The 23,582-nt window shown below is 34.0% G+C and overlaps 1 protein-coding gene across 1 annotated transcript in view; it reads right to left on the bottom strand.

The window, feature by feature from the left end:
* LOC145297853 (coiled-coil and C2 domain-containing protein 2A-like) overlaps window positions 1–23,582 on the bottom strand; it is a 220,229-nt gene that overhangs the window by 67,364 nt on the left and 129,283 nt on the right. Inside the window, exons 23-29 of the mRNA XM_080144180.1 lie at window positions 19,294–19,447; window positions 17,073–17,223; window positions 9,170–9,308; window positions 6,465–6,656; window positions 5,350–5,442; window positions 4,064–4,155; window positions 317–481 (exon numbers count right to left, since the gene is read on the bottom strand). Coding sequence (XP_080000306.1) covers window positions 317–481; window positions 4,064–4,155; window positions 5,350–5,442; window positions 6,465–6,656; window positions 9,170–9,308; window positions 17,073–17,223; window positions 19,294–19,447 — 986 coding nt within the window. The remainder of the gene's footprint in view (window positions 1–316; window positions 482–4,063; window positions 4,156–5,349; window positions 5,443–6,464; window positions 6,657–9,169; window positions 9,309–17,072; window positions 17,224–19,293; window positions 19,448–23,582) is intronic.

Here is a 23,582-nt window from a genome sequence, read left to right as displayed (position 1 = left end):
ACCGAACTGAGTAAGTCCGACGATAGAAAGTCGTATCAGCACTGAGAACTTTTCTTTTTATTTAATTACACAACTTCCATTTACATTATAGACAATGCATAACCATAAATACTTCTGTTTTAAGATTTTATTGTTGTGTGTGGGTAGGGGAATGACCACTGCAAATGATAAGATATCAGCCAATTTGTAGTATATCTTAGTCAAGTCTGGAATTTGTCATCAAAATACAGGAATTGTCATTAAATTCATGGTGCGCTATTGTATACAAGTACTAAATTATCTTTTAGTATGTCTGACATTCAATTTTTATACTTACATAGTTTTATAGTCACGCACTGGAATATTGAAGGCCTGAATGACATTGACTAAAATCTTCACTTCATCCCCTTTGATACCTTGAGCAACTCTTTTCCTCTCTTTACGATTAGGTTTTAGAGGATGCTTGCGTTGAAAAAGGTTCAGGAGACTTTCACCGATCATCCTAGAGTGACAAAAGAGAAAGGGAGAGATAAAATAACGATTACAGGTGTGTGACAAAACAAAAATATGTATAACAAAAAAAAAATCAAGTCTGCTTCTTTATCGATCTACCAACAAAGAAAATGGGTCGGTTGTTGTTTTTATAGCTTAGGTTGATTGAGACAAAGACCAGATGTTTAGGATTTCCAGTCAAAACTGAATATACAATATGTCTCAAAAATGTACTTACACTTTAACAGTTATCAGTGTTGTCTGGACAAAAATGGTTATCAATTTGAACATTTGCGAACATGATTCTTCAATTACATTTGCCTTCTGTATTCAAAGACATTCCATTTCATTCTATACTTATAAATAAAAGTTTAATCATTTGAAGTGTGAGTAATTTTTATATATTTTTTTTGGGGGGACACCCTATACTTAGTAGTCAAAGTTTGGTAGAGACAAGATTGAAGCAGATGAGAGTAGACCATCAAATTGAGTCAAGCAGATGATGTGATGAGTTGACAATTTTGAACAAACAATAATAATGGCCGCAGCAAGCGAATTATCTCAGTTAAGTCTAAGCTGATGTATTGGAATTTAATCAAGATATGGATTATAGCTTTAGGGCCATTCTTCACGACAGTGTCACGTACACACCTAGAGCAGATGCACGATGTATCGGTTTATGTTTTTTTCTTGTGAGTTTGCATAGTTTTTGCTTTTTGCATATAAACCAGTGCATGCACCCTCAGCGATCATCAAGATTGTACGGCCAGATCAGGAAGATGAAAACAAGGGGGAGACAATGGTACACCCACGTTGGGAACTGGCATATGCTAATACAATCATTTTAGGAGATCTTTCATCTTTTGTGCAATAGGTTTGGAGTGTTATCTTGGTGGAGGATATAATGAGATCATGTGAAATCCATTCCATAAAGGAAGATTAAATTTGAACAGTATTGGAAGATGTGCGCAGAACAGGAGACTTTGTTAGTTTGGTCACATTTAAAAAATGCAAGGTTGGTTGTTTCTCTTTACCGTACTAAAAAACTTCTCACACCTGCCAGCATCCCATATCTTTATAAAGTCATCATTTGCCATTGGATAGAGTATTGTCACATTTGGGATGCTGCACCAACCACTAGCCTCTCCCTTTTAGATAGGGTCCCCAAACAATTCATAAATATGACAGGTCGCACATTAGCTATCAAATTCCAACCCCTATCAGATCTCTGCAATATTGTATTCCTGTGCTTGTTTTAAAAGTACTTTGATGAAATATGCTCTGATGAACCTAATACACTTGTGCCCTGACAATTAACAAAATCCCACCCCTTCATTGTAGAGATCCCCAGATGCCAGAAGGCTTTCTATTCTAATAGCTTTTCTCCTTGAACTGCTGGCCTTTGGAGTTCCCTCCCAACTACCTATTTCCCTGGCTCTACCAACATGCACAAATTTAAATGTCATATGAACAATCATCCTACTGCACAATTTCTCACTTATGGGCCATACCTAAAGGGGCATCCTAACTCATAATAACCCCTTACATCTCAGTGTGCCTTGTTTGGGGTGAATCAATTAATAAAGAACGAATAATCAATAAAGATGATATAAATCTACCAAAATCAATAATAATCCTCAAAACTTTATAAGACTTTATTTTTACTCAAGTGAAACAAGTTTATATGAAAATTACTATTTTGTTATCTAATTTACATATGTGTTTATGGTATGTACAAATACAATATAAGCTGATAAAAAAAGGCAGTCAACCGTTCTCTAAATGCTCACAGAAACTATTAAAGGGTTGTTGAATCAACACACAGTAAGAGAAGATGATAGAAATACATAGATAGTTACATGAAAGCTGAGTGACTTGTTGCGTTAATTAAAAGAATGATAATGGAGTTTTTTTTAAGACAAAACTCAATCCCAGAACCGAAGAATATTCTAGCATGTAATTTGTGTCATTAAAATAGACTGGAAAGGATTGGTTATTATCCAGAATTTCTCCTATATTAAAAAACAAAAATAAAGAAAAATCTATAAGATGCACTTACCCGTGACAAAATGAAAATATCATATTCCAAAAATTATGTAAACTGATTAAGTAATTTTTTTAATTTAGAAAATCAAATTTTATGAGGAAATAAGAACCAAGTGTCTCTCTCCCATCTTGAATAAACAAAGGGAGATAACTCAATTCGAACTTTCAAGAGTTCTTTTTTATTGTTTTTCAGCTTTGTAATGTTTACGATTTACCATTTATTTCTTAAAATCGTAAAAAATTGATTTTATATATATATAATTATTTTATTCAATTTGGGTAAACAAAATTACCATGAGTTGCTACAATAAGTCTACTGTTTCAGTCTAAAAACATTGTAAGCTGACAATAAACCTCTGGTCTTACTTGAGGCCAGTCCTTTAATGAAAATGAAAACCAAATAGAAAAATACATACAATAAAAAGAAAACAAATAATGTGAATAACTACTTGATCAATTGCATGATTTTTAGAATATGATCTTTTTGTTCCCTGATGGGTATGTACATCATAAAGAATTTTCTGTAGTTTTTTTTTTTTTTTTTTAATAAAAAGGGCATTCTCAACAATCACCAAAAAGCCTTTAAGAGACAGGTGTTGATTAACTCAGTTTTAATATATATACACATGGAGTCATAATCAAGGGAAGTAACTAAGATAAGAGTGCTTCCCCTTGGATCAAAAATACGAATTAGGAATATCCTGCTGACTATGAGCCTGTATTTGTGTAATTCATTCTTTTCATTGCAGCAAACAACTAGTTCCGGATCTATTTATTTAGTAAATTGTTGATTGTAATCTTATATTCATTTCCATGCTATTTTTTTTTTTGTATTATAAACTTTAAAATATAGCAGCGGGTTTGTATTACTGTACACATAGATTCGAAAAAGTTGTCAAAAAACAAATATATAACAAATAAATGTTATCAAAGGCAAGATAAGTTACTTTTCTACCAAACTGGGTATATTTTTCGTGTTTTTATTCAATGTAACATATTTATTCAGCTCGAAAAACATACAGTGTTTACCGATGTATTCGAAAATTAAAGATGGCGTCTCACACCCTCTTTAACACCGTAAGTATGGAAAAATGTGTCATAAATAAAAAAACGGATAAAATACTGTTAAAAACTCGCTCAATATATGTTACCGTGACATAGGTTGACATATATTCAGCGGGTTTTTAATAGTATTTTGTATAGTTTTTTATTTATAACACCTTTTTCCATACTTACGGTGTTAAAGAGGGTGTGAGACGCCATCTTAAATTTTCGAATACATCGGTAAACACTGTATGTTTTTCGAGCTGAATAAATATGTTACATTGAATAAAAACACAAAAAATATATCCAGTTTGGCAGAAAAGTAACTTATCTTGCCTTTGATAACATTTATTTGTTATATATTTGTTTTTTGACAACTTTTTCGAATCTATGTGTACAGTAATACAAACCCATAACAGCTTGTGTAATAATTTGTTTTATATGTATTAGCCGAGAATGTTGATAAAAACCAGGTAATAAATAAAAAAAATAGAATTATTACCCAATACTTGGAACAGCCTCTTCTTTAATAACTTCTTCTCGCCTTTTCTGATGGGAAGCAATCCGGAATCTTAGCATTATTTCTTCTCCGATCTAAAATTAAGAAATAAAGCTTATTCTTTGAAAAATCATTAATCTCATTTCTTTTAATAGAAATTTATATACAGTCAAGATTTGCTATTATACCACTTTTGCTTGAACCAAACAAAATTCAATACAAAAAATTACTTTGTCACCCCATAATCTTGCTACTATGTCACTATTTTGTGTGTTGTGTTTTCAAATTCAATTTTTTCATTTCTTTTATTCATTCATTTTTTTAGATTTAATCCACAGGTGTTTTCATTTGAGAAAATAAGGCCATTTTTACAAACTCTCGTAACTATGGCATTTTTCCTCGATCCTGAGGATGGCATAGTAGCGAGATTTGACTGTGTAATAAAATTTTTACATCCGTTTATTGAAAACTTTTGCTTTCATTCATATATATATACATTTCCTATATAATAAAATGACTGCAGAAATTCCTCAGATGGCATAGTAGTGAGATTTGACTGTATATATATATATATACATATATATATATATATATATATATATATATATAGTGAATGAATGACAAAAGTCTATATTCCAAAATTCATGATGTTGACCATCTTATAATTTATTCCTTTAATTCAGTTGACATTTACAATTCTTGACAGTACTGTTTCGTAGCGCAATAGATACTATCAAGAATTGTAAATGTCAACTGAATTAAAGGAATAAATTATAAGATGGTCAACATCATGAACTTTGGAATATAGATTTTTGTCAGTCATTCACCATATTGCTCTGTAATTACATTGAGCTTCTTAAATAAGGATTGTAAAATATTTTTCCACAGATATATATATATATATATATATATATATATCTATAAAAGTGAAAGTGTCTGTCTGTCTGTCTGTGTACATTTCCCTACACAATATCGCTGTTAATTTTCAGTCTACAGACTCAAAATTTGATATACAGGGTACCGAGATTTGGGAAATCTTTGTAATCGGTTTTAGGCCAGAAATTTGGCTGTTAAGGTGTCAAAGTTCAATGATTTGAGCTTTGAGAACTCTACCAAACTCCTCCGCCAATTTTGGGTCTAAACACTTGAAATTTTAGATATAGATTCCTTGGGCATGGATCTAACTTAATAAATTGATCAAAAGTTTAAAAAGATCAACGCTTTCTGACATATTTGCCAACATGACTTTTATTGTGAGCAACTGCTGAAGTAGTGAGTTGAATACTTACTCTCTTAATATAGCGAGCGACACTTGCACTCTTTGTTTCCAAATCTTTCACAATTTCGACCTTGTTTTCCTCTTTCTTTCTCTTTTCATACTCCTGTAAATAAATAATAAGTAAATCACATGAGATATGGCCTGGGAAAAAGCTGACAAAGGAATCCAGAAAAAATGAAAAATCAGAAGGAAAAAAAATGTTACTTTTGTAGTAGCGAAAAATTGAAAATGCGCACAAATAAAAAAAATTAAATGTCTATCGAATAAATAGATAATAAGTAAACTGCATGCGATATGGCCTGGGAAAAATCCAACAAGATATGAAAAATTAGAAGAAAAAAAAATTTACTTTCGTAATAGCGAAAAGTTGAAAATGCGCACACACGCAAATTAAACAAAAACAAATTAAAGTCCAACTATAGAATTGCATTAACAATTCTCCAAAACACGACAAATGCCAACTCTCCAGCATCTGACTCTCAAATTATAATTAACAGTTTTCCCAAACATAAATCTTATCAATTGAGTAACCTGACACAAATGACGTCAAGTTTATTCGGCCTTGGGAGGAAAGTTCCTCCTCGTTTTATCTCGATGAGAACTTGTGCATGCAAAAGAATACCCTTTTATTATATAAAAGGAGAATGTGTGTTTCTATATTCAGCTTTAACATCACAGGAACAAATAAACAAAAACAAACAAATCTGACTCTGCAGTTTTTTCTGTTTTAGCAGAAGTCATTTCTTAGCATTACTTTCCAAACAATGCCTGCTTCTTTTTTTTTCTGACTGTTCATTTCATTTGCCATGAGACTGACAAAACCCTGCCATCTCAACATCAGCATAAAAGTCTTTCACCACCACTACGGGGCCACACGTTCATCTCACTCTGCATGTGTTTTTATTTTTGCTCCTGACCACACGCTAGCCACAACCAGCCATCCTTGACTTTACATGTCCATTTTACTATCTTTGTATCTATCACTTTCACCTTCCCTGCTATTATTTTTACCCGTCTCTCTTTCTGTTGATTAATTGTTACAGGTAATAAAGATTGAGGCAGAGAAGGGGACTAATCTACCTATTCTTTTATCATGGAAATCGTTCCAGACAAGGCATGTCTTACCTTAAATACATTTTTGGGGATTTCCTTCTCTAATGATGGCACCATTTTCAAGTTACTGAATTCTGGGATTTCTTTATCCCGGAGTTTCAGCAGATGAAATCTTTTGTTCTGTTTGAGGTCTTCATCGGAACAAAAATTAAATTCCTCTTCAAACTGTTCGAGACGAAAGTAATCTGGAGAATCCGATTGAGTCTGAAATAACAAGAATTATGCAACTATACATAAAAAAGGTAAAATAATCACGCATGCAAATTTAATTCTATGTGAGAAGTGGAGACTTAATCTTAATAATGACTGATAATAATAAAAAAATAAATCATTTCTTACACTTTTTATATAGAGACAAAAATATTTCCTTATTATTATTATTTATTCACAATGAGTTCTCAGACAAGCCATCACCAACAATTGTTCACTGACAATAACTTGTGGTGTTCCCTGGAGCCCAAGTGACAATAAGTAAGTCTGCTCAGATTTCTGGTGCTCTCCACTTCTTTAGATAACCATTACAAATGACTTATCACAACAGTCACTTACCATTGATTTCTCGCTGGCAACAGCCTTTGGTATTCATGGGTTTATTATTATTACTAGTATGGGGAGGGGGAAGCCTAGCTTTGCCCATTTGTAAAATATGCTTTTAATCTGTGCAGATTTTGTTTATTATTACCAAGCAAATTCTCTATTGAATATTATATTGTACCTAATATAAAGTACCGATTTCAAAAGTTTAAAAAAAAAAAAAGTCTTTGGTGACATCAGTTAGAATCGAAACCAAAACATTTAGCGCTCCAGCCAAATTCCCTACCATTTGAGCTATCGATGGATGAGATTTAAAATTAAACCACTTCAAGTTATGAATGAATTTGCACATGCACAAAAGTAATAGAAATATATCGGCAAATTGAAATGAATATTTTGCATTTCAATTTGCCGACATATTTCTGTGTATGTTATTCATCCATCCAAACAAAAATTTTACTTGCTATAAACCATCCTTGGTGTATAATTACTATTTGGTTATATATGGTGATGTGACTAGTAGTTTACACACAGACACACCCACATAAATACATCTTCTATTTTATTTAAATAGATTAGCGAGACGTGTGGAAATTCCACAGTGGCATCTTTTATATGCAATATATTGCTGCTGGGAATTTTGTAGACGTTCAGCATGAATGGAGACCCCACAATATTATTGTAGCTCTTTTGTTAAAACTATAAAAATATTTATCTAATAATCTGGTTAATATAGTGTCAGAATATATTTGGTTACTACGGTTTATCTCCAATATCCTTATAGGAATCTGTGAGATTTCCCCATTGTATGGATGCACGGTGCAAAAAAACCCAAAAAAACCTTACGATATCATTATACCGTTTTTAGACAGAGCAGATACTACCCTTGGATCCTAGCCAGAAGACCAAGAAGGTATATTTTAGTTTAACGTACGGCCCAAAAGTGACATTATTATATTTATTTAAATTTTTTTTTTACATTCCATCTTCGGTGATCGGGAGATCCTATTTATTAAAAAAGAAGATAGAAGGTTATAACATACTACGAACATTAAATTAATGTATCTATATACTAATTTAATGTTCGTAGTATGTTATAACCTTCTATCTTCCTTTTAAATAAATAGGATCTCCTGATTGAATAATTCATAATCTGGAAACCGTGACGTATGTACGTGCGTTAAAGGTATTACAATATTAATATATAAATTATTTTTTTATAATACCAATGAGGAATAAATTATTTATATGAATAAATGCAAAACTTTTGATTCATGTTCACAACGAAGTTGTGAATTATTTACAATTTCAAATTTTTTTACAACAATTTCATGTTTTTAATCTTTAATGTTTTTGATAAGTATGTCTTGACCTGTTGGGTGTTCGCTTAGGTTCAAGAAATCATCTCACCAACCAGCCGCCAAAAACTTTAACATTAAGACTCGAATTTTAAAGTAACCCGCCCTCTCCTACCCCCACATATTCCCCTTCCATGTATCCCTATGCCCTCAGCCACACCAGAAATTAACTTCCAAGACCCTCCCCAAGTTCCTTAAACTCCAAAACTAGAACATTACCGACATACCAAGCACCTCCCACCTTTCCCCTTGTTCCCTTCCTCTCCCCCCCCCGCTCTTCTTGCACCCCTCCCCTGTTCACTCTTTCACTTTTTCATCCCATAACAACGAACATTTCTGTAAAAGTCTGAGGAAGCTACAGACGGCCAAAAAAACGGCCAGGTAGCTGAAACAATAATGTAACTTAATACGGTAATAAAAAATAAAACGCATATTTGCTCTACAACAGTATTGAGCACTTTCTTCAGTTTTTATTAATTACCATTTCTACTAAATATATATATATATATATATATATATATATATATATATTGCCTATGCATTAATTTTATTTGAATTAAAAATAAAACTGTTTAACTCTTCACTATCATTTACTCATGTTTGGAAATTTAAGAGAGATGGCAGATTAAGAAAGACATGGTCCAAGTTAGTAAGAAACAATATAATTGGATGTGAGCTAGCTGATATCAACTCTTTGGGCCAGGTTGCATGGATAGTAAGCACGAGACATTTCCCAATGTTTATCATTCTAGAGTGCAGGACTTTCACCGCAGCCTTAATACCTAAATTGGAACAAGAAGAAAAGAGAAATAAACACAAACAAACCTTCAATGCATAAATTAAGTCTGCATTGTTAGGATCATTTGCATCAAGCCGAGAAGACTCCACCCATTTGAGTAACTGTTTGCGGTCATTAATACCAGAAACACCAATAGCTGCCAAGGGGTCCAGGTAACTACAAGCACTGAAAGTACAAAAATACCAAGCATAGAAAATCATAGAATTAAAGTTAATAAGATAAAACAAATACTATAAATTAGAGAAATATTAAGGCATAATCAAAATTAAAGTCGCCCCCTTGTATTATAACATTTATTATAATATCATCATTTGAATAAACATTTTATTGATAGAGTACGAAAATTTATTTTACTTCAAAATTGGGCTTTTTTTAAATTTCAAAATGTGCACCAATCTTCATCTTGTACTGTACTGATCCGGTGTTGCTCAGGATCTATCATACTCAAATTTGTCTTGTAAATATTTCTATGTTCTATAATCTGGGAGAGCAAATAAGAAATTCTAACTCTTCTTAAAAATATAAGGGTTATTCCCCTTTAGCTGATTTTTTTTTTTGGTGTTCATTTAATGTATGCATCTTAGTAAACTGTCAAAACAGACAAGATAATTGTTATATTCCTAAATACTTAGGAAATAAAGACAAACGTGAGTTACACCGAGTGGTATGTGTAATGGGGTTTATTTATAATACAGAAACGTAAGGCTGCTCGCCTAAGGTAAATAGAAGTACATAGTAACAAGTATGGGGAAGAAAGTCTGATAATCAACACGTAAGACTATCCGTCTTACTGCGACTGCTTGTCTGCCGCTGTCTGCCAAACAGTCCAATATATATATACAGTTTGTAACCGGTGTATAGCCAGTTATGTTCCTTCACAACACCTCCCCCTGAAGCTGAAATCTTCCTGATTTTAGCTTAAATACCTCTTCCTTTTAGGGTCAGGGCTTAATCTCCTGGTAACTTTTCTCTTTCTTGCGCTTTTCCTTCTGGTCAGCGTTACCCGGGGTAAAGGTTTCTGTCCAGCCCGTATGGTCGGTTCAGGCGAAATATTCATTGTTTGCGGTACACACGCTGGTTTTGGTATATCAAAAATATCGCACAATGTTTCCATTGGTGTCTCTTCCACATTTGGAGACAGTCTGGGACGTATTTGATTTCTGTGTCTTTTGCAGACAAAACTTAATCCTTGGATGGTATAGACCATGCTCCCAATCCTTTTTTTGATAATACCTTCAACCCACTGATTTCGTCCATTTTGAAAATTTTTGAAATATACATTTTCACCTGGGGAGAAGCACTTGGTATTAAGGTTTTCTTTTTTTAAAACTTTCTTTTTCTCTGGTAGCAGCCTATCGAAGACAGATCTTATCTTTCTTGCAAACATTAGCTCAGCCGGGGAAGAATTGACATTATTATTAGGATTTGGTGTCACCCTGTAAATTGCTAAAAATGTTTGAATACATTGTTCGTCTGTGTCCGTAGTAAGATTTTTCTTAAGTGCCCTTTTAAACGTATCTACAAATTTTTCGGCCAACCCATTCGATCGTGGATGGTACACAGGTGTTGTCATATGTAGAATATTTAGTGAGTCACAGAATTCTTTGAATTCATGAGCAGTAAATGCTGTTCCATTATCGCTCACTAAGGTTTTTGGCACTCCAAAACGGCTAAAAATTTCATTAAGCGCACTCACAGTGTTTTTTGCTGTTGGATGTCTAAACTTAAATATTTCTGGCCATTTTGAAAAAGAATCTACAATAATCAAGTAAAAATAACCATTTATAGGTCCCGCATAATCAATATGCAGACGTGACCAGGGTAGGTCCGTCTTTGGCCATGGCGTCGTTTTTACTGGAGGATCTCGAGCTGCTAATTGACATCCTCTGCATGTCTTGACACATTTTTCAACTTCCTTGTCCATACCAGGCCAGTACACATATCCTCTCATAAGGGATTTCATTCTCGAAATGCCCGGATGACCTGTATGAAATTCCTTCAGAATTTTCCTCTGTAACGTTAGTGGAATTACGATCCTCTCACCATACATGAGCACATCTTCACAGATGGAAAAAGGCGTTGTTTGATCTACCTTTTTATTTTTTTTTATCCATCCCAATTGATTTTTCATTTTCTTAATGAAAATGTCATTTACTGCCTCTTTTTTTATTTTTTCGAAAGTTACCGGAAGTTCACGTATCATATTACACATTGAACTTGTACATTCACTTTCGTCTTTAAGCGCAGCAATTACCGTTTCTTCGAAACTTTCGCTTCTTTTAGGGATCAACCGTGATAATGCATCTGCGTGTCCTAACTTTTTTGAGGATACATGTTCCATCTTAAACTGATAGTTTAAGAGGGTTACAGCCCATCGCTGTAATCGATTCGCAGTATGTGTGGGAATGCCTTTCTTTGATCCAAATATGGTAAGTAGGGGTTTATGGTCGGTTTGCAAAATAAAAGATCGTCCATGGAGAAATCGATTGTACTTTGTAATTCCAAATATTATCGACAGCGCCTCTTTTTCAATTTGGCTGTAATTTTTCTCCGCTGCAACCAACGTTCTTGAAGCATGGGCGATAGCTTTTGTCCTACCATCCTCATACTTGTGAAGTAATACAGCGCCAACACCGTAATCACTGGCGTCCGTTGCTAGTATTAGTTCCTTTTCTGGATTGAAATGTGCCAATGCTAAGTCTGACAGTAGACATCTTTTGATATTTTGGAAAGCAGATTCACATTCCTTATTCCAGTTCCATTTAACACCCTTTTTCAGTAACTCGTTAAGAGGAGCTCTTAAATTATGTATGTTAGGGATGTAAATTGCATAGTATTGAACTAATCCCAAAAACGATTTTAATTTTGTCACTGAATCTGGAGCAGGCATCTTTTCAATTGCTTCAGTCCTTTGTGGATCCGGTCTTCGACCCTCTTTGTCGATTATTTGACCTAGATATTTAATTTTTTTCATAAAAAAAATCGCATTTTTCTGGGCTCAATTTAAAACCAAATTCCTGTATTCTTTTGAATACTTCTTTTACATGCTTCTTATGATCTTGCAAATTTTCACTTTTAATTAGGATATCGTCAAGGTAGGCCATTGAAAATTCCAACCCTGCCAGCATCGTGTCCATAATTTGCTGGAAAATAGCAGGAGCAACCTTTAATCCAAAAGGAAGCCTCTTTAGCTTAAAAATGCCCTTATGAGTATTTATGCCTAAGTATTTGGAGCATTCATCGCTGATCTTAATTTGCAAGTAAGCATCTGAGAGGTCTATCTTGGAAAAAATTTTTCCTCCGTTAAGCTTAGAGAACAGATCTTCTGCGGACGGAAGGGGATAATTATGGTCCAATAGACAGTCATTTAAACCCGTTGAAAAATCTCCACAGACCCTTATTCTGTTATTTTTTTTCTTTACATACACGGTTGGACTTGCCCAATCTGTGTGGTTAACTTTTTCAATGACTTCCAGTTGTTGAAGTCTATCCAACTCTTTTTCGATTGCGTCCATCGCTGAAAAAGGCACATTCCTTTTAGGTTTGAATACTGGAGTGGCATTTTTCTTTAATTCAAATTTTGCCTCTGTCTTAATACAGAGTCCTAGTCCTTCGGCAAAAACATTGGGAAATTCAGTTTTCAAATCCTTCAGGAAGTCTTCCCTTTGGTTTGCTTTTTCTGCAGTTAAAACGTTACAAAACGAATTTATGGGTTTCTCCCATAAATTAAACAGGACAATCCAATCTACCCCAAACAGGCATGTATTCTTTCCTGGTACGACGTACACTTTGGATTTATGAGTCTGGTTAGCGAATGTCACTTTGCATTTTAATTCTCCCTTGAACTCTAATCTTTTGCCGCACACACTTCTCGCCGTCTTTCTGGTTTTCGTTAATTCAGGTCGACCTATCCTTTTCCATATATCTTCATTTATAATACTAATATCTGCACCGCTATCCAGAAGCAATGTAACCAGATGTCCATTTATCCGAACATCAACATATTTCCGTCTTTCGCAGCTTTTTTCTTTATTCATGCGAAGCGTATTTACATTATCGGTCCCTTGTCTTTTCTTCTGGGCACAGTATGTTCCCTTGTGACCTCATTCATAACATATTTTGTTCCTAAACCAGCAGGTCTTATTGTTGTGTCTTAAACTACCACAACATTTACACTTTAGCTTTGGGTCTTTGTATCCTTTAAGGATCCTGTGTTCTTGGAACCTGGACTTTCTTGTGGTCCCTTGCCTTTTTACTTGCTGCACCTTAAAAATATTTTTCTCTTCAATGCGAGTGTTGTCTTTCTTTATGTTAATCAGACGTTGACACTCTTCAATGACTTTTTGCAATGTTATGTTAGGATCCGCCTCCATAATTGTTAGGATCCGTGAACGTATATCTTTGTCCCTTGGTGCTGTGAGACCTTGTACAAAGATTAAACATTTAAATTGGTCTGCGGAAATTTCATTCAATTTAAATGATTCGCATAAACAGTTCACAGTGCAAGCATATTCTAGATAGTCTTCAGCTTCTGCCTTCTGAATGTTCAAACATTTGTATCTAGAGTGAAATAGGCTATCCCTTTTATCAAATATTTTCGACAAGGTACTAATTGTTTCCTCGAACGAAACCTCCTCCGGTTTTTTTGGTAGAATTAGATTTGCATACTTGGTGTTTTCATCAGTACCCAGTTTTTGTAGTAGCAGGGTAACTTTTTCCTCATCGGTCCAGTCTAAACATCTTTTCGTAAAAATTGTTTCGTATCTTCTGTAGTATGCAGGGAAAGTAACACCAGTATCCGGGGAGTAACGAAATTCCGTTAGTGAATTTGAAATACCCTCGGCAGAAAAATTAGTCTTCTTCCCGGTCGACGTTAGAATTAGCTTTTCTAAATTCTTTTGCTGTGTCGACATTTGTCGTTGTAGTATGTTTGTTTGTTCTTGTTGTGCCTCTAAAGTTTTTTGTGTTCTTTCTTGTTGTTGTTGCAGCTGTTGCTGTAGCTGTTGTTGTTGAATTTGTTGTTGTTGTTGTTGTTGCGCTAAAAATTGTTGAGTCATTTTTGTCTGTTCCTGGATGCTAAGGGCTAGAGCCTTAGTTAACTCTGCTAATTGTTCCATGTTAGCTTCTAGTACAAAAATGTCTTTTCGAATTCTACACAATAATTCCAAAGAAAAAATCGTAAATTTACGTATATCGTAAATTAGTAGCAATATGCAGACACAACACGTTTCAACAAAGTTCATCCATAGTAATTCAACAGGCTTTGTAAAATAATTTTTTTTTTTTTTTTTTTTTTTTTTTTTTTTTTTCAACAACGTAAGTTCATACACAAAATATTTCTTACTTCCCACGACAAATAGTTCCAATTATTTATATAAAGGCAATAACAAACAATTAATTTTCCAAAAAAAAAAAAAATATATGGCTGCCGTTCCCACGTGGCATAAAATGGTACAATAGTCGTTGTATTTATATTTTTTCTTTCGAAACTCGTAATCCTTTAGTGTAGTTTCGCATTCAACTTGCGACCATTTTTTTTTTTTTTTTTTTTTTACTTGTCAAAATAAATATAAATTCCACTTTACCTTGAACATGTTTCTATAATTTCTTGTGAGTTCTTTACGAAGAAAAATCCGTACTTTTCGCTACTTTAGGTAGGAAAAATTTTTAAATTCATTGACGCACGTGGTCAAAAATCCTTGTGTAGTTTGTTTTTTTCGTAAAACAAAAAAATCCTTGCATTGTACACAGTCCTTGGTACGGTAATTTATCTCTGTTAAGAGAAAGAACATCCTTTCGTCGCCATTGTTATATTCCTAAATACTTAGGAAATAAAGACAAACGTGAGTTACACCGAGTGGTATGTGTAATGGGGTTTATTTATAATACAGAAACGTAAGGCTGCTCGCCTAAGGTAAATAGAAGTACATAGTAACAAGTATGGGGAAGAAAGTCTGATAATCAACACGTAAGACTATCCGTCTTACTGCGACTGCTTGTCTGCCGCTGTCTGCCGCTGTCTGCCAAACAGTCCAATATATATATACAGTTTGTAACCGGTGTATAGCCAGTTATGTTCCTTCACAACAATAATTTTTCAAATAAATTGTGATGAAGTATGTTAGTTTATTGTTAATAACATAGTGCAACAATTGCAAATAAAATTGGCTAGACAAAATCAAATATTTTTCAGCTTAAATCTTATTCAGATCCAACTTTAATAATACAGAGAACATAATTTTATATTTTATTATCTATCATGTATAGGGCAGTTGTCTGTATATTGGTATATTAAGCTAAAATTCAAAATGTACAAAATGAAGATCCACAAAGTTGATATATTCTTGATTAATATTAACCTGGATGAATAATATCTACAATTTAGAAAAAAGTATTCGTTCTCTTAAAGTCAACTGGGCTAGGTTTCGGCAGGGGGAGGGGCGGCTTTTTTAGTTTTATGTTCTAATTTAGAAATAAAATGCTAACTAATTCCACAAGGAATCTATTATATAAAGGAGAGGAAAGGGCTGAGTGGATGAGAAAGAGCAGGTTAAGGAGAGGAAGGGACAAACAGGAGGAAGAAAGGCAAAGTTAAAGCGATAGAAGTTTTAATAGAAATATGTGACACTTCTGGTGACACATTCGGTGAGAAACCCTTTCAGGGGAGCCTTGAGCTCCCCACATTTTGGGCCCTTATGCAAAACACACAAATATCAGTAAGTGCACATTTTTAAAGGTTGATGCTGTTGGAACTGGAAGACTGACAGTTGTTTACAAAACTCGGTTATGTCAAAATCATCCAAGACTACAGTGCCCAAAAGTCAGCCTGGCATGCTTACATGTGAATATGGAAAACAAGACATGTGCATTAGATATATATATATATATATATCTTCCTCTTTCTCTCCTTTTCTATCTTTCTATTACTCTTTTTCTCTCTATTGAAGAGAGAAAAGAATTGTATTGTTTTAAACAGTTGAATTGGGATAGAGGACAAGTCGGGTTGCATGCCTTGGTGCTCTTAGCTGTTTGAGCTGTGGTTGAGAATAAATTTTGAAGTTAAAATGCTCCTTAACAGTTAATGATAAAATAATTTTATCTTTATAAAAAAAAAATGTCTTTGTTTGCCATTTTGTACACGCGCTCAATTTCAGCAAGTGGTTCTGCCATAACAACGATAACATTCTGCCTGTTATGACGCCAACCAAAAAGACAAGAGATGAGATCCGCAAGCAGATGTAGCCAACATCAAGTCAACCCTAGTGGTTTCTCTTTGATATTAATATCGTCCATGTGCCTATTGTTTGATCATGTCTAACATCCGAGAAGCTGGTTGCCATTTCCAGAATGTAACAACAGTTTCAAGAAACGTCCACACGACAAACTAAGTAACTCTTCGAGGGAAACAATAGTTCTACATTCTATCCTGGGCAACGCTGGGTAGCCTTGCTAGTATTATATATAAGAATACAGGGAACATTCTGTGAACAGCAAAAAAAAATTACCCATGGCTCCCCTGTTGAGAACCACTTCTCCTAAGCAGACGCCTACCAACGGTTAACAGGTTTACCACTTTAGTTATTTGTAACCCTTATTTCAAACAGAGTGGGTTGTTTGGTTGGTTGTTTTTGTTTTATGGCATATTAACCCTTTTCAGGTTATTTAATGCCGAATCCAGTGATTTTGAAGAACAATTTTTTTTTTAATAGAATACATTTGTTTTTTTTCAAGTCGGTTTCTATTCACCCCATAGTTGGGACCCTAACAAGTATTACCACTCCGGGTCAGAGTGTACCTGGGAGCAATGGCAATTAAAGGGTAGCTCCACACTCCCCAAAGTTTGCAAGCTGGGGCCTCATGATCGGATATAGTTTAAGGTCATATCCAGGACCCAAACGGAGAGGGAATCTTTAGATTGTCTTTGTGTACCTGTACAACTTATTCAACATGTCCATTCCAATAGGCGGCACAAGAGGAACTCCTTTTTCATCAACTGCCCAAGCCAAACTGCAACTGAGTATTCCAGATGTATTCAGGAAGAGAATATTTTCAGAATTGGAATCAAAATTAACAGCTACACCTTAAAAGAAGAAAAAAAAATTGGTAACATTTAGTCATCAAAACGTCCAACATATGAAAATCAGAATATATAACATAATCATTATGAATTCATCCAAAATAGTAATACTCTTTTCTTTTCAGACCTGGCATATCAGTTCTGATACACTATTGGCGAGATTGAATATACCAAAGCTTGATGACAATCAGTCAGCTATGTTGGTTTGATCATGTTTAGAGAAGTGATTATTGGATAATAAAAATGCAGACATTTTGAGGCGGAAAATTGGATCTCAAAACCTTGGATAAAAACCATTAATAAGAATTTTCGATATTAGAATGGAATTAATCCTCAAATCTATCAAGCCTGAAGACAGATTGCCAGAAAATGACTGACACCTGACCAAGGAAAATAAGACAACAAAATTGATGATGATGATGATGATGATGCTACTGCTGCTGCTGATGATGGTGGTGGTGGTGGTGGTCACTTTTCGTTGTGGGTCATATCGTATGAATCCAAAGATTCTGTTGCTGACATTGGTTTCCCTGATATTTTTCTAGCAAAAATTCTTTCTAGAAAGACATTGGGTATTTATGAGATGGACCATGTGAAGGTTTCCAACATCCTCAGTGAAAATGAGTGTTATGGAACAAACTAGATTCTAATTTGAAACACCTGGGTCATCAGTCCATGTCAACCACTTGACTGTCATCACATCTCCTCATAGAACATACGTAAAGAAAAATGAGATATTATCATATTCAGTTTAATATCCCTTTCACATGCTCTATCACATTGACGCAGCAGTTCCCGTTGGATCACTGAAGTAAAGCAATGCTGAGTCTGGGTGACATTTGGGACTACCAGGTGCTGTATGTGCTCTCTGCTTATCACAGCATCGTTTCCAGTCATCCTGGACTTCTCCTTGCCACTGGAATCAAGGAGAGGTGTGGTTGGAGATTATGCAACCCTTACCTCATAATTACATGCTCAACCACACTTACAGGGGGTATCCATTGTTTTTTGAAACTGAACGGAAATGTTTTTCACATCCTCTATCCATACTGCTTTATCAACACACTATTATCAAGAGGTGGTCTTGTTTTAAAAACAAAACAAGCATCACTTAATGACATCAAGATTTTAACATTTGATAATGCATCATTTTTTTTTTTTTTGTCAAATGCAACAAATTTGCTCTGCTCCAACTCTGCATCCTTGTGATGCGTGTCAATAGCACAGTTGAATACAAGTTGAACCCAGCTTGCTTGTTCAAGATAAGTACTTGTACCCCCTCAACGTGAACGACGAGCAGCTAAATTCCACCCTTTCACAGTAGAGATCCCTAGGTGTAAGAAAACCTTCTACTTCAATAGTTTCTTCTCCAGAACTTCTAAACTTTGGAACTCCCTTCTGGGATTCTGCTTTCGCAACTGTACTGACATGCAGAAGTTCAAGTGTAATGTGAACAGACATCTTGCAACTCATCTCCCTTCATAATACCCCTGCAACTTATGTCCCCGATAGTAGCCCCCTACTTCAAAGTGGCACTGTGCTTTGTTTGGGGTTTGTCAAAGGGTTACCAGTGACATATCAAACTCATAATATTTCGTAAGGAAATTTTTTTTGTTGAAATAAAATTTTAATTTCACCAAGTAATTTATTAAAATGATTAAAATATAAGTGACATTTGGTCCCAAGTGTCCTGTTGTGGAGGTGTACATTTCTTTGTAGAGTAGTGTCTATATAATACAGCATTTAACACTTACTAGAGAGAGATGGCAGGGTTGCTGCTTCTGTGTTCATTATTGTCTCGTGTTGTATGAATGTACAGAGGGGTTGAACGTGAAGATGCTGTGATTTTTTTTTTCTTTACGAAATATTTACTTATTAGATTTTACCAAATAAGACACATTGCAGTTTTTTACAAAATGAAAATCAGCCATTTTAATGAATTCATTTGTGAAATTATATTTTTCTATTTTCAGATTTCTTTACTGTTCACTGTGTATTATTATAACAACATTTAGTTAAATTCGGGGCAGCGCCAGGTAGGGATAGCTAGCATAAAAATGATATTAAACTTACCACTGCCGACACCTTCGTGGTTAAATTGAATTTTCAAATCACAGCTGAACTCATGATCTTCCATGTCAACATTATTGCAAGTCACAGTTGATTCCGGTATGTTAAGATATATTTCTGTCAGTTGATGACTTGTAAAACCAGTGTGCTCATAAATCTAAAGATAATAAAAACAAATCAAATCAAATCCATATATTTCTCTGAAATTTAAATCAGAGGAAAATTTAAACTTAATTTATAGGACTTTAATCAGATGAACATATAGACATTAATAATCATTTAGTATCAGAATAGATTTTACACTTTGAATTATTTATTTGCAAAAAATATAAATACAATTTAGAACTTCCTGACTAAAAAGGAAAATAATATCTGAACATTATTCTATACAAGAAATAAGTTTTTACAAAATTTCTAGTCATTATTATTTTATGTCAAAGAAACCATAAAAAGAGATGGTATCGACAGGCAGACATAAAAGACATAGTGTTGCAAATTAGGTTCCTAAGAATGAAAAGACTCAGCTACACTATCTAATTTGCATAAGTAGTCAGAAAGAATGTTAGAAATCAAGTTATGAAAATAATGAAAAGGTTAAAAGTAAAATATTTGAAACATAATGGAAAATAAACAATGGAATTTAGTTGATCAAACGTATCTGGTAATAAATAGTAAGACAAAAATTAAATAACGGAACATGTTTACAAAACAAATAGTATTAAACCCAATTTAGGATATTCACAATAAAACAAGGCTTAATATAAAACAATAACAAAGGATTGATCTTTTTACTCTCTCTCCCATGTAACATAATGTTATATGTGAGAGAGAGTTTCTAGATCAGCGGTTGAGTTTCCAATTACCAGAGAGATTAGCTTGAGAGAGGTCGTCTCTAGCATCTCGGAAGCTTAAAGGATGCATATAGCAAAAATCTAACAAATCTAGCAAAGAGGTTATAATCTCCAGGAAAGCCACAGAACTGAGGATGAGTATGGAAACAAAAACTATATATATATTAAAGCTTAACAAAGAGTTCTGTGTTAACTGCATGATGCTACTCGATTAAGCGAAAGGTCCTTTGTTTCCAGCAGGAAGAAATTACAACAAGAAGCTGCCCCAGAGGAAGAGGTATGTGAATTGGGGTTAGTAGTCCGTTAAAGAACTGTTTCTTGTATGTTTATTTGTATCATTTACATAAATTGTCCATTTGAATATGTGTAAACACCTGCACATACATGCCTACAGAAGATGATACACTGCATATAAGATTATACACAGCGCATATGATGTTATACATACATAGTAAAAGACTGGACATACATTTAAAGAGATACTATATTGTCGTATATATACCTGCGATGTAACATACACGTTTTATATAGATGTTTATATATAGTCTCGCTATGTAACAATAAAAGTTAAATTTTATCTACATTTCCAAAAAAAATTTAGAATCATATATTAGCACAAACAAAACGTTTTATATGATGCAAACTCATTATTGTGCAAGTATTTAAAATTTATATACAGCACAATCATGTTGCCACACCAGTTCTTGCCAGATTATCGAAGTTAAGCAATGTTGAGCCTGGCCAGTACCAGATGGGTGACCATTTAAAAAGTGAGGCACTATGTACCAGAAGGTAAAATACTAGGTTGAGAAACTGGCACTGTCTATCCTTCTCTTGAGGGTAGATGGTGTTATATACATCAAGTAACACGAGTTATCTCCCCTTGACTGGGATTACTCCCACCATCACCATTGTCTGCAACCTCCCACCACACAATCATGTGGTATATCATAGTAGCAAAAACTACTACTTCTTTTTAGTGTTAATAAAGCTTTTGTCCTGTTCACACATGTGTCTCTCTTCTCTCGATGTTCTCACTAACCCTTTACTAAAACAGTCCACATAATACAACATCGTGTCAGAAAATAATTACGAACCTTAACACTCACAAACGTCAAAAAAAAAAAAAAAAAATATATATATATATATATATATATATATATATATATATATGTATATAAAAACAAAAAACTATGGAATTTCTGCCGCACCCCAAAGAACTCAACTTTTCATCAGACAATCTCAAACAAGAATGGGAAACAACATAGTAAGATAAAAAGCCGGAGAAGGTTAAAACATCGATCATATTGACCTGTATAGGAAATGAAGAAAAATTTACTACACCTTCAATTTTGAGAATGAAGAACAAAAATACAACTTGGAAAATGTGATAGAAAAATTCGACTTGCACTGCCAACCAAGAAAAAAAAACCCTAACTTTCTAACATACCAATTCTTGACTTGCAAACAAAAAGAAACGCAGAGATTCGATGAATATGTCACCGAACTATGACAAAAAGCAAGCAAATGCGAATTTGGAGAACTTACCAAGAGAGTGATAAAAGATAGTCTTATCTTTGACATTAACGATAACATGATTTGAGAAAGAATGCTGAGATACCAGTCATTGGATTTAGAAAAAGCAATTCAAGCAGGGCTCAGTGCCGAAGAAACACTCTAAAATAACATAATAACAAACACAGAAAATATATCGCTAATTCGGGACATGAAGAAAAACAGAATAACAAAAAACAAGATGTCTGCCCATACAACCTTTAAACAAGAAGACAAAAAGCCTGCCAAAACACAGTACTGGATCAAAAAATGTACCTATTGCTCTGGTTTGCACCAAAAAAAATAACTGTCCCGCATACAACAAAACCTGTACAAACTGTGGAAAAAAAGGGCATTATGCATGAACATGTTGAACAAAACAGAAAAAATTATACAATGTTGGACAATCGTACCACTCAGACCACGTGGAGTCAGACCAGTTTAACCTGGACGCCATATTGAAAAAAAATATACATGTGCTCCAAACTGACAAGTGGAAAATAAAACTACAAGGTAATGAAACATTTATTAATTTTAAAATTGATACAGGAGCTGAAGTGAATGTAATACCAGTAAAGATTTACAACACAATAAAACCTGAACCTTAATTAATGAAAACAACGATAACACTAATTGCATACAATAGTAAAAAAATTATAGGTCACTCACCACATAAATATAAACCCAGATATAAAACCCGTTATAAATCTCCCAAGAAATATCCATTTGACATGAAATGAAAATTAAAAAAGGAACTTGAGAAAATGACAAAAATGGGAATAATAAAACCCACTGAAGAACCTCTAATGCACCATGAAATGTCAGTAACACCATGGACGAAAGTTGTGACAAACATTTTATATATTTTATACAATAAAGCATATGTAGTAATAATAGAATACACAACGAGATACTTTGATATCCGCAAACTTGATTACTGTAAATCACGCACAGTGATCAATAAAATAAAAAAAACACTTTCGCAAAATTTGGTTTTCCACAAATAGTGATCAGCGACAATGGACCTGAGTTCGCATCATCAGAATTTAGACGATTTTTTGCTAAAGATTGGGATTTCAAACACGTCACGACAAATCCGAACTATTCACAATCCAATGGACTAGTAGAAAGAAATATACAAACTATAAAAAGGTCAATAATAAATAAAGTCATTTGAAAGCAACCAAGACCCATATCTAGCAATGTTAGCACTACGGACATCTCCATTAAAAGATAAATCATCGTCGCCAGCCCAACAACTAATGAAAAGAACGCTTAGGACAAACCTTCCTAACATCATGCATAATAAAGCAATGAAAAGGCATGAAGTCGATAAAAAGTCTAAAAAACTACCACCACTAAGCAAAGATGACAGTGTTCGTATTCGCTCCCAAGGAAAATGGAACCTGAAAGGTAAAATTGTTAAAAGACTAAAAGAGCCTCGTTCGTATTTAGCAAAAACAGAACAAGGAAAATATTTAAAACGTAACAGGCGTCACCTCTTAAAAACAAATGAAAATCCAACACGCAAAGTTACACACGACTATGAAAACATATTCAATCAAGAAAATAGTCCAAGACAAGCCGTACCACAAATGGGCACGGAAAAGAACAACAACAAACTTCACAACGAGAAGAAGAACAATTAGGCTTCCAGGTAAATGCAGACACTAATTAAATACATATAAAATAAAAATAAAAACTTCTTTATTTTTAGTAAAAAAACGAGAATATTATATACATTAAATAACACGAGTTATCTCCCCTTGACTGGGATTACTCCCACTATCACCATTGCCTGCAACCTCCCACCACACAATCACGTGGTATATCATAGTAGCAAAAACTAATACTCCTAAGTGTTAATAAAGCTTCTGTTACGTTTAC

The sequence above is a fragment of the Euprymna scolopes genome, chromosome 2 (genome assembly GCF_053919585.1).
Source record: "Euprymna scolopes isolate OS-2025 chromosome 2, ASM5391958v1, whole genome shotgun sequence".
In the NCBI taxonomy this organism is placed as follows: Eukaryota; Metazoa; Mollusca; class Cephalopoda; order Sepiida; family Sepiolidae; genus Euprymna; species Euprymna scolopes.
Note: the sequence above shows the minus strand (reverse complement) of the source record. Positions and strands in the feature narration are given on the sequence as shown.